This window comes from Ranitomeya variabilis, chromosome 4, assembly GCF_051348905.1.
Source record: "Ranitomeya variabilis isolate aRanVar5 chromosome 4, aRanVar5.hap1, whole genome shotgun sequence".
In the NCBI taxonomy this organism is placed as follows: Eukaryota; Metazoa; Chordata; class Amphibia; order Anura; family Dendrobatidae; genus Ranitomeya; species Ranitomeya variabilis.
Window position 1 is genome coordinate 95,128,537 of NC_135235.1, and position 13,174 is coordinate 95,141,710.

General features: G+C 47.0%; 1 protein-coding gene across 3 annotated transcripts in view; it reads left to right on the forward strand.

Moving 5' to 3' along the window:
- KIF20B (kinesin family member 20B) overlaps nt 1-13,174 on the forward strand; it is a 190,227-nt gene that overhangs the window by 79,470 nt on the left and 97,583 nt on the right. For all 3 annotated transcript variants that reach the window (XM_077258943.1, XM_077258940.1, XM_077258941.1), the window contains exons 12-14: nt 6,548-6,710; nt 12,545-12,841; nt 12,926-13,065. In XM_077258943.1, the coding sequence (XP_077115058.1) occupies nt 6,548-6,710; nt 12,545-12,841; nt 12,926-13,065 (600 nt within the window). The remainder of the gene's footprint in view (nt 1-6,547; nt 6,711-12,544; nt 12,842-12,925; nt 13,066-13,174) is intronic.

Here is a 13,174-nt window from a genome sequence, read left to right on the forward strand (position 1 = left end):
TACAGTACTATCAAACTTGTCCTTTTTAAATTTATTCTATAAAAAAGGGGTATTCCCCAAAATCGTATAGATGTCTGGTTTATATATGTGAAATCGTATAATTGATCAAATGCAATTTTAGATATGACGGTATATATACACCGCGTGTATGTATGTGTGTGTGTGTATATGTGTATGTATATGTATGTGTGTGTATGTGTATATATATATATATATATATATATATATATATATATATATATATATATATATATATATATATATATATATATATATATATATATATATATATATATATATATAACGCTGGGAGCGTCACTCTGTCCGAAGCCTTTATAGACTGTGCAAACGCCGGCGCAGTCTGGACCCCACAGAGTGACGCTCCCAGGAGATCGCGGTATGCGTAAGCACTGAACGCACACCGCGATCTCCAACGGAGAAGCAGGGACGAGCCAGGAGGGTGAGTATGCAATATTTTCCTGTCCCGTTCCACTGCTGCACGCTGCTCCATCCTCCACCTCCTCTGCCTGCGACGTTCAGTTCAGAGGGTGCGATGACTCGCTTAATGCGCGCCGCCGTCTGACTGAACAGTCACAGGCAGAGGACCCCGGAAGACAGAGGCGCGCAGCACTGGAACGGGGGACACTGACAGGTAAATATAGCAAGTGCCGGGGGCCTGAGCTAGCGGCGACTCCGGCACCTGACCCCCACAGCGCACCGGTGTCCCCGCTTGCTCAGGCCGCCGGCACTCAGCACGGCCGCCGGCACTCAGCACGGCCGCCGGCACTCAGCACGGCCGCCGGCACTCAGCACGGCCGCCGGCACTCAGCACGGCCGCCGGCACTCAGCACAGCCGCCGGCACTCAGCACAGCCGCCGGCACTCAGCACAGCCGCCGGCACTCAGCACAGCCGCCGGCACTCAGCACAGCCGCCGGCACTCAGCACAGCCGCCGGCACTCAGCACAGCCGCCGGCACTCAGCACAGCCGCCGGCACTCAGCACAGCCGCCGGCACTCAGCACAGCCGCCGGCACTCAGCACAGCCGCCGGCACTCAGCACAGCCGCCGGCACTCAGCACAGCCGCCGGCACTCAGCACAGCCGCCGGCACTCAGCACAGCCGCCGGCACTCAGCACAGCCGCCGGCACTCAGCACAGCCGCCGGCACTCAGCACAGCCGCCGGCACTCAGCACAGCCGCCGGCACTCAGCACAGCCGCCGGCACTCAGCACAGCCGCCGGCACTCAGCACAGCCGCCGGCACTCAGCACAGCCGCCGGCACTCAGCACAGCCGCCGGCACTCAGCACAGCCGCCGGCACTCAGCACAGCCGCCGGCACTCAGCACAGCCGCCGGCACTCAGCACAGCCGCCGGCACTCAGCACAGCCGCCGGCACTCAGCACAGCCGCCGGCACTCAGCACAGCCGCCGGCACTCAGCACAGCCGCCGGCACTCAGCACAGCCGCCGGCACTCAGCACAGCCGCCGGCACTCAGCACAGCCGCCGGCACTCAGCACAGCCGCCGGCACTCAGCACAGCCGCCGGCACTCAGCACAGCCGCCGGCACTCAGCACAGCCGCCGGCACTCAGCACAGCCGCCGGCACTCAGCACAGCCGCCGGCACTCAGGCAGTAGAGCTGGAGAGAGAAAGATGAGAGCAACATATGGCAGAATGGAAACCGGAACAGGCAGAATGGGTGCAGCACATTACAACAGAATGGGGGCGCAGGATGGGAGCAGCACGACTGGATGGGGGTGCAGGATGGGAGCAGCACGACTGGATGGGGGTGCAGGATGGGAGCAGCACGACTGGATGGGGGTGCAGGATGGGAGCAGCACATGACTGGATGGGGGTGCAGGATGGGAGCAGCACATGACTGGATGGGGGTGCAGGATGGGAGCAGCACATGACTGGATGGGAGAGCAAGATGGAGCAGCACATGACTGGATGGAGACCATATACCAATATAAATGCTCGCCACCCGGGCGTAGAACGGGTTCAATAGTATATATATATATATATATATTAGTATAAAAAATGGAAACCGCACAAGCTCACCAATGGGTGCCAAGCCTCCTCGGCAGGACGGTCCACTCATCCACCCAAATACCATACCAAATGAAAAAAGGAAGGCAGCACTCCAATTCTTGAAAAGGTGAAAAAGTTGTGACGTTTATTTCAGACCCACATCTCTATACGACGTTTCGGCTCACACTGAGCCTGGTACATACATACACGCGCACATATATGCATACACACGGTATATATACCGTCATATCTAAAATTGCATTTCATCAATTATACGATTTAACATATATAAACCAGACATCTAGGTGATGAGTATAAGAAAACACACGCACACATATATATATACACTAGCTGTTTCCAGCCAGCTACCGCTCGGCATGCTCATTGCTATCTAATTAACGCTGCTAGTGATTAAACTAAAGTAAATAATGACAACATTCAATAGCGCTTACGCAGGTGGTAAATTAACTTAAAATGAAGTTAATAATAATAATAATAATAATAATTAAAAATCAGAATAATACTAATACATTTTATTCATAGTGTAAAATCAAAAGCAAACTGGATTCGTGTGGTAATGTGTGGGGACAGAGCCTCGTGTGGTAATGTGGGGACAGAGGCTCGTGTGGTAATGTGGGAGGACAGAGCCTCGTGTGGTAATGTGGGGACAGAGGCTCGTGTGGTAATGTGGGGACAGAGCCTCGTGTGGTAATGTGGGGACAGAGCCTCGTGTGGTAATGTGTGGGGACAGAGGCTCGTGTGGTAATGTGTGGGGACAGAGGCTCGTGTGGTAATGTGTGAGGACGGATCCTCGTGTGGTAATGTGTGGGGGCGGGATTATGTGTGTCAATATGGTGGGGGGCGGGATTATGTTTGGTAATGTGGGGGGCGGGATTGTGTGTGGTGGGAGGCGGGATTATGTGTTGTAATGTGGTGGGGGGGCGGGATTATGTGTGGTAATGTGGGGGCGGGATTGTGTGTGGTAATGTGGGGGCGGGATTGTGTGTGGTGATGTGGTGGGGGCGGAGCTACTGTGCAGGGGCGGGATTAGCGAGTAATCACGATGATAGATATATATATATATACACACACACACACACACACACACACACACACACACACACACACACACACACACACACACACACACACACACACACACGTGTATATACTATATACGTACTTAAATACATACATACATATATCTATATACATACACACATACGTACATAAACACACACACACACACACACACACACACACACACACCTTATTCATCACCTGAAAAATCCCACAACAAGGGATTGCTGTATCCCGTTGTTACTTTTGTAGTTTAGTTACCTTTAACCCCTTAGCTCGTTTTTACTGGGCAACCGCATTTTCTACTCTATCCATAAGATAGGATTGTAAGTATTGCCAGTTTTTGTCAGGTAATTTACTCATATTTTGTGGCTAACAGCTGCTAAACACGCGGCTACCGGGAACTCTAGCATGTCACTTGAGCACCCGCGGTACTCAGTGTATACCCAAGTACCCTAGGCAAACTCAAGTAACGAGCACTTGCGCTCGTAAGCACACTGATTAATAAGTTAACTTTTCTGTGAATTAGGTAATAACTAGCGATGGGTGGACCCTTGGATGATCAAGTTCAGCCAAACTTCATAAAAAAAAAAAAGTTTGGTTCGGGTACATTAACTGCATCCCAAACCACTTGAATGGGGGGCCCAAACATCCGTGTGACAGCTTGGGAAACATCGATTCTTACCCGCGGTAACCTTACTGGAGTCACTGCCTGTGACGGCCGCTGGGTATCGCACAGAGGACAGAGTGTGAACCAGCGGCTATGGCTGTCGGTGAAAAGTTTACAGCCGGTCAGGCGTCTGCTGACTACTACTCCCCTCATCGTGCACCCTGTCTCGCTAATGGCAGTGAGAGCAGCCACTGCTGATGAGTTTCACTGACTTGCGCCTGTGCCTAGTAAGAAATGTCAGTGAGATATGTAGTTGGTGCAGTGTGTGTTTAGCTAACTGTACATCTGTTTAGTAAATAAATAAAAGGAAAAATAATGTGGGGTCCCTATTATTTTTAATACCCAGCTGAGGGAAATCTGACAGCTGGAGGCTGATGTCACTCTGTGAAGAGGACAATAAATATTTAGTTTCTCAGGCTATTAATATCAGCTCACAGCTGTCTGAGTAGCCTTTACTGGTTATTAAATTGGAGGGGGGACCACCAATTATGACATGGGGGTTCCCCATATTTTTAATAACCAGCAAAGGCTAGGCTGACAGCCCAGAGCTGATATTAATAGGCTAGGAACAGACTATGGATATTGGCCCCCTCCCAGACTTATGACGCCAGCCCTCAGCTGCCCCACAAATGGCTCATCCATTAGATGCACCAATTCTGGCGCTTAGCCTCTGGTCTTCCCACTTGCCCTGGTGCGTTGGCAATTTTGTTAATGGTTTCGGGGTTGATGTCAACTTTGTAATGTATGCTGACATCAAGCCCAGGGGTGAGTAATGGGGAGGCATCTGTTAGTCTACGTTCACATTTGCGGTCTGCGCCGCAGCGTCGGGCGCCGCAGCGTCGCCGCATTCGTCATGCGCCCCTATATTTAACATGGGGGCGCATGGACATGCGTCGCACTTGTGTTTTGCGCCGCATGCGTCCCTGCGGCGCACGCGTCCGGGCGCAGAGGACGCAGCAAGTTGCATTTTTGCTGCGTCCAAAATCAACCAAAAAAGGACGCATGCGGCGCAAAACGCAGCGTTGTGCATGCGTTTTGCTGCGTTTTTGTTTGCGTTGTGCGTTGCGGCGCCGACGCTGCGGCGCACAACGCAAATGTGAACGTAGCCTTAGACAGCCCCATTACTAACCTTGTAGTCAAAAGTAACAAACACACATAGAGAAGTGTCCTTTAATTATACAGTAATAAAGAGATGCACTCACGGATGGAATATATTGCAAATCATATAACAATTTATTAATGTACATACATATCAACGGTAACAATTCAAATATATGCAGTAGAAAGCGTATATAAATGACGTTTCGAACCCAACCGGGTTCTTAATCATATACCGCTGTGGAAAAAATGGGGAAAATACAAAATACATAAATCCTAACGGGTCATACATAACTTACAAAATGGTAACAATATGTACACAAAAAGGCACCAAGCCTATAAAGATAGCCCCAAGGAAAGAAGGAAATATACCAGTACCAAGAGGAACAGGTGATATACCACCAATGCTAAATAAATCACCAGAATATACCCAGATACACCAAAAAATCACACTGGAGTGAGGCAAGGGAAGTCAGTCTTTACCTTGTACTACAGATCATTACAAGGTAAAGACTGACAGCAGGCATGTAGGATGCAGTAACGGAACGTAGTCAGAGCGAGGGTTTTCAGGCGATATAATTCTACAGTGGATACTCCACGCAGGGAGCAGTAGAGGGAAATTTTCTGAATACAAATTACTGCAACTTGGAACACGGTAGTAAAACAAGTAACTGAGACAATACGTTCATAGGAAATAGACTTATCAATCCGACACAGTCCTCAGTGTACTCCTTGGGTGCAAACGGTGGCGCCAAAGCAATGGCGCTGTGGAAATTCGTCGTTGTCCTGGAGAGGATGGTGTCTTGGGTCCTGTTGTGAGTGGTTTCCTGTGTGGTCCTGATGCCGGCTTTGGGTCCGGAAGGAGAAGGAATACACAAGGCAGTGTCTGTCCTGCACGGTGGTTCCCCTATGTGGGGTCTGTTTAGAAGCTTAACAGGATAAAGTTCACAATGGGTGGTACGACTCTCCGGTCTGTGTGGACGCAAGGCTATGTCTCATACACGGGCCCTTTGTCTTACTGTCAGCGATATCTGTACATGGCTCTGACGACAGTCTGTTTATTGCCCTCTGGCCTTCAAGTCTTAGGCCTGTTCTGTCGCGATACTCTGCGTTAGGAGCACCTACACTGACCTCTTGCGCACTGCACGTACCCGCCGTAACTGTCAGATTACTCGCACGCTGCAATTCCCTCAGCTTAGCCACGCCCCCTTTTCTCAACTGCCGGGAACAGTCCGGGGCCTTAAGCTTTCCCCCCTGCAACATAGGTGACAGCCCCAACGGTTCCAGACCCGTCACAGTGGAAACACGCCTAGCTGGGTTCTTCTCCTTACAACTCCATAGGAGAACCAAGATGGCAACAATGCCATTGTGATCGTGTTGTGGGGGGAGAGATATGGGCACCTGAACCGATGTCCGGACGGGATCCCTGCTTAAATGTTGCAGTGGGTTAACAGCAGCGATCTCTGATGGTATTTAGAGACAAATGACAGCTGTATAACATCCAGCATCTGCCCTTTGTGTAGCGGGCTTAGCTCCTGAGCACGACACACATATACGGAGTTTCTCCATAATGTATCTATCCATCATGGAGTGTTAAGGGGTTAACAGTACACTTATAAGGCAATTGCTTTCATGCTATATTCTGATAATTGGGTAATTTATTTGTTTCAGGTTCCAGCAGCATGTGCCATTTCGAGAAAGCAAGCTTACCCACTATCTGCAGAGCTTTTTCAGCGGCAAAGGGAAAGTGTGCATGATAGTAAACATTAGTCAGGCGGCCTCTGCTTATGATGAGACCCTCAATGTGCTCAAATTTTCAGCGGTTGCCCAAAAGGTATGTAACTGACTGACCTAGAGCTTGTATGCATCACATGTAGCCAATTTTTCTGAAAGGTTTTTATAAATATATATTTATTTTTCTTAATTTTAGTTGAGTGCTGCATGAAAAGGGGTGTAAAGTGTTCCTGTGCTCTGACTCTTTGAACATATCAGACGTTTTAATCAGTGACGTTTGGGTGCTGAGACCCCCACTATTTCTAGAATGAAGGGGCAAATTTGTCAGCTAGAGTACTACTTTCTATAGACCCATACTTGTCTCGGAGCAGTGAAGTTATCTAAACGCATTCTTCCATTTATTTTTGCAAATGGTGGGTTTGTGACACCTGGACCCTCTCCGATTATAACCACTATGACATGACAAGTTTTATGCCATATGTGTGCTGTAAATGGTGGATTCTTATAGGTAGAATTGGCTTATTTCACACACACGTTCGTCTCGGATATTCATTGGTCGCGGCCTCTGTCTGTCACAGAAATCCAACTCGCTGATTGGTCGCGGCAAAACGGCCACGACCAATCAGCGACGGGCACAGTCCGGCGCCAAAATGGCCGCTCCTTCCTCCCCGCAGTCAGTGCCCGCTACATAATCCCCTCCAGTCAGGCCGCTCACACGGGGTTAATGGCAGCGCTAACGGACCACGTTATGCCGCGGTGTAACGCACTCCATTAACGCTGCTATTAACCCTGTGTGACCAAATTTTTACTATTGATGCTGCCTATGCAGCATCAATAGTAAAAAGATCTAATGTTAAAAATAATAATAATAATAAAAAAAATCATTATATACTCACCTTCCGCTGCCTTTCCTGCTCGCGACGCTCCGGTGACCGCTCCATGCAAGCGGCAGGTTCCGGTGCCAAGGATGGTATGCGAGAAGGACCTGCCATGACGTCACGGTCATGTGACCGCGATGTCATCACAGGTCCTGCGCTCATACCAACCCTGGGACCGGAAGCTGCCGCATGCACCGCACACAGGGCCAGGACTTCAAGGGGCCTTCGGAAGGTGAGTATATATTTTTTATTTAAGTCTGTATACTACATGGCTCTGTGATGTATACTACGTGGCTGGCCAATATACTACGTGGCTGGCCAATACACTATGTGGCTGGCCAATACACTATGTGGCTGGCCAATACACTATGTGGCTGGCCAATACACTATGTGGCTGGCCAATACACTATGTGGCTGGCCAATACACTATGTGGCTGGCCAATACACTATGTGGCTGGCCAATACACTATGTGGCTGGCCAATACACTATGTGGCTGGCCAATACACTATGTGGCTGGCCAATACACTATGTGGCTGGCCAATACACTATGTGGCTGGCCAATACACTATGTGGCTGGCCAATACACTATGTGGACATGCATATTCTAGAATACCCGATGCATTCGAATCGGGCCACCATCTAGTATATGTGTATATGTATGTATGTATGTGTGTGTGTGTGTGTGTATATGTATATATGTATATATATATATATATATATATATATATATATATATATATATATATATATATATATATATATATATATATATATATATATATATATATATATATATATATATAACACATGCATACATACATTTTTCAGATTTTTTTTAGGCTGAAAGTGACCCTCTCGGCTTACACTCAAGTCATTGTCCCAGGGGGGTCGTGGGGGAGGGGGAGAGGCGGCTGTGACATACTCACCTGCTCCTGGCGTGTTCCCTGCATCTCCGGGCGCTGACAGCTTCTTCCAGCGTTGAGAGGTAACATGGTACCGTTCATTACAGTAATGAATATGGACCCGACTGGAGCCGCATATTCATTACTGTAATGAGCGGTAACGGTGACCGCTCAACACTGGAAGAAGCTGTCAGCGACCGGAGATGCAGGGACTGCGCCAGGAGCAGGTGAGTATAATGGGGAGGGGGAGTACTGCGCAATATTCACCTCTCCTCGTTCCGGCGCCCCTCCGTCTTCCGCGTCCTCTGCAGTGACGCTCGGGTCAGAGGGCGTGATGACGTGGATAGTCCGCGCCCTCTGCCTGAACGTTAGTGCAGAGGATGCGGAAGACACAGCGGCGCCGGAACGAGGACCGATGAGTATTGGAAGTGCCGGGGGCCTGAGCGACGAGAGGCGAGTATGTCGTGTTGTTTTTTTTTTTTTCTTTTTTTTTTTTCTTTTTTATCGCAGCAACAGCATATGGGGCAAATATATTTATGGAGCATTTTATGGGGCCATATTCAACGTTTGTGCAGCACTATATGGGGCAAATATCTTTATGGAGCATCTTATGGGGCCCTTATTAACCTTTATGCAGTACTGTATGGGGCAAATGTGTCTATGGAGCATATGGGGCCATTATTAACCTTTGTGCAGCATTATATGGGGCATATTTTAATATGGAGCATCTTATGGGGCCATCATTAACTTTTTGGAGCATTATATGGGGCTCCTGATTCAATATGGATATTCAAAAACACTTAACCTACTGATATCTCAATTAATTTTACTTTTATTGGTATCTATTTTTATTTTTGAAATTTACCGGTAGCTGCTGCATTTTCCACCCTAGGCTTAAAGGTAAGGTACCGCGTTTGTAGATCATTAATAAATTACTGTAATGTAGCATAACATGCTGCTATAACCAAGTTTTAAATGCATGTGAAACAGATTTCGTGTGTTATATGTGTTTAAAGAAGGAACTGGGGGCTGACATCTTGGTTTTGCAGCAGTAGCAGGGCACTAACAGTGTCATTTTACAGCACCTCATGGACATAGGAGCTAATAGACCGGCGCTGACCCTATCTATAACATTGGAGAGGTGTTAGCAGTGAGCTGGGCACGCCTCTGTGGGCTGCACAACTCACTGCTGTAGGTGTGACTAGCAGCCATTTTATTATAGCCCAGTGCTCTCTGCCGAGCTCCACTTAAGGTACCTTCACACGAAACGACTTTGTAACGATATTGCTAGCGATCCGTGACGTTGCAGCGTCCTCGCTAGCGATATCGTTTAGTTTGACACGCAGCAGCGATCAGGATCCTGCTGTGATGTTGCTGAATAAAGTCCAGAACTTTATTTGGTCGTCCGATCGCCGTGTACCGTTGTGTTTGAAAGCAAAAGCAACGATACCAGCGATGTTTTACACTGGTAACCAGGGTAAACATCGGGTTACCAAGCGCAGGGCCGCGCTTAGTAACCCCATGTTTACCCTGGTTACCAGCGTAAAAGTAAAAAAAACAAACAGTACATACTCACCTGCGCGTCCCCCAGCCTCTGCTTCCTGACACTGACTGAGCGCCGGCCCTAAAGTGAAAGTGAAAGCACAGCGGTGACGTCACCGCTGTGCTGTTAGGGCCGGAGCTCAGTCAGTGTCAGGAAGCAGACTCTGGGGGACGCGCAGGTGAGTGTGTACTGTTTGTTTTTTTTACTTTTACCCTGGTTACCAGCGTAAAAGTAAAAAAAACAAACAGTACATACTCACCTGCGCGTCCCCCAGCGTCTGCTTCCTGACACTGACTGAGCTCCGGCCCTAAAGTGAAAGTGAAAGCACAGCGGTGACGTCACCGCTGTGCTGTTAGGGCCGGAGCTCAGTCAGTGTCAGGAAGCAGACGCTGGGGGACGCGCAGGTGAGCATGTACTGTTTGGTTTTTTTTTACTTTTATGCTGGTAACCAGGGTAAACATCGGGTTACACTAAGCGCGGCCCTGCGCTTAGCAACCCGATGTTTACCCTGGTTACCCGGGGACCTCGGCATCGTTGGTCGCTGGAGAGCGGTCTGTGTGACAGCTCTCCAGCGATCAAACAGCGACGCTGCAGCGTCGCTTCGTGTGAAGGTACCTTTACTCTATCACAGGAGCTCCATTCACTCCATTAAGCTGCATTCCCAGCCTGCAGAGAGTGACACCTGACACCTCTCTCAGCCATACAATGTATCTCTCCCCTCCCTCCACAATGCCTGGCCATTCACTGCAGACCTGGAGCTCCTTATTTTACTGAGGGATGAGTCACAGACAGCTCTGCACAGACAATGCTGCTCCATACACACCACATAAACTATGTAACTGTGCTTCTGATGCAGTAATAGCAGGTCACAGGGCAGTCACACACAAAATGGCTCTGCCCTGTGATGCTGCTCTTCATTCTGCCCCAGGGATATTAGACCACCCAAAAGGGGAGGGAAATGCTGATGTCAGCAGTTACTGCCCCAATTTTCCAGCTAACAGTAAAGCTGGTAAGTCTTACTATAGCTGCTTGAGGTCTAAAACGGAAAATGCTCCCCCTAGTGGTCAATATATATATACTCGAGTATATACGACACACACACACACACACACACACACACACACACACACACACACACACACACACACACACACACACACACGTTGGTACCCCTTGTTTAATGATAGAAAACCCCACAATGGTCACAGAGAACTTGAATCTGACAAATGTAATAAATAAAAGATCTATGAAATGAACAAAAAGTCAGACATTGCTTTTCAACCATGCTTCCACGGAATTTTTTAAAAAATAAGTCCTGAAATAGGCCTGGACACAAGTGATGGTACCCCTGAAAATGTGACAAAAGGGACATGTTAAATCAAGGTGTGTCCACTATCATCACAGGTGTCTACAGTCTTGGAATCAGTGAGTGGGCCTGGATATAGGGCTACAGATTCTCACTGTGCTGTTTGGGGACATGGTGTGTATCACACTCAACATGGACCAGAGGAGGCGAAGGAAAGAGTTGTCTCAGGAGATTAGAAAGAAATTGATATGATAGACAAACATGTTAAAGGTAAGTTATAAGACCATCTCCAAGCAACTTGATGTTCCTGTGATTACAGTTGCACATATTATTCAGAAACTAAAGACCCATGGGACTGTAGCCAACCTCCCTGGATGTGGCCACTGGAGGAAGATTGATGACAAATCAAAGAGACGGATAAAATGAATGGTAACAAAAGATTGCAGAGCTGAAACATGCTGTCTGGAAAAGGCAACCTTCAAACACGAGACAACTGGAGCAGTTTGCTCTTGAGGAGTGGGCCAAAATACCTGTCGAGAGTTGCAGAATATTGATGAGTGAGTATACTCGTTGCTCGGGTTTTCCAGAGCACGCTCGGGTGACCTTCGAGTATTTGACTGCTCGGAGATTTAGTTTTCATCACGGCAGCTCTCTCTCCTTTTACAAATAAGAATCCACCACAAAATTGAGACTACCACATCAAAACCCTGTCATGGGCAGCCCAGTCTCCAGACCTGAACTCCATTGAAAACAAGAACTGCTTACATTTTTGCGCCACAAGCCGTGTGAAAGACTGGTGGAAAGCATGCCAAGATGCATGAAAGCTGTGATTAAAAATCATGGATATTCCACAAAATATTGATTTCTGAACTCTTCCTGAGATAAAACATTAGTATTGTTTCAAAATGATTATGAACTGTTTTCTTTGCATTATTTGAGGTCTGAAAGAACGTTTTTTTTTTTTTTTTTACATTTTGACTATTTTGTCAGAAAAAAAAAAATACATAAAATGTATTACCTGGAACTTCGGACACATGTTGCCAGTAGTTTATAGAACAAAAGCACAATTTAGAGAGAAAAATCAGACAAACTGAAAATTTTTGCAGTGGTCTCTAAAAATATATATATATGTGTGTGTGTGTGTGTGTGTGTGTGTGTGTGTGTATATATATATATATATATATATATATATATATATATATATATATATATATAGTAATATTATATTTAAAAAGTTTAAAACTTGCATCTTTATCGCCTTTTCTAAGGTCCTGAATTATTTATATATTTTTTTTTATTCCTAGGTTCTAATATTGGATTCCAGTCAAGCTTTGGACGACCTTTCACTTGCTCAAAGAAAGAGTGCCCGGGAAGTGTCCTTCATAATAAACAATGCTGACAGCAAGAGGTTGCTTTCTCGAAAACGTGCGACTGTACAGTGGGAAAGTCGTTTAGATGATGTTGTAGAAGATGGAGATGATGATGGGGAAGAGTATGATGATGATACTGATGAAGATCCTCTTGACTGCACGAACCTAGATGAACCAGATGAAGACGAGTTGGAGGAGGATGAGATTATCATTAAAAAAGAGGCTTATGAGGTATGGTAACATTTTCACCATTTAAAGTGCTCAGTATTTTAAATAATAAATGGAAAATGTTTTAATACTTTTGATTACTTCTAGAAACTGCTGGAACTTGTGGAGGATCTGAAAACCAAGCTAGTGAATGAGAAAAAAGATAAACTACTTATGGAGCTTAAAATAAGAGAAGAGGTTGCAAAAGAGTTCAGTGAGCACTTTATTCAGCGTGAAAACGATTTTGAGTAAGTGCCACTTTGTGCAGTCTCTGAATTTATTTGCTGAATAGTTACTTGATGGCATTAACCCCTTAACCCCTGGAGCTTTTTCAGTTTTGCGTTTTCGTTTTTCTCT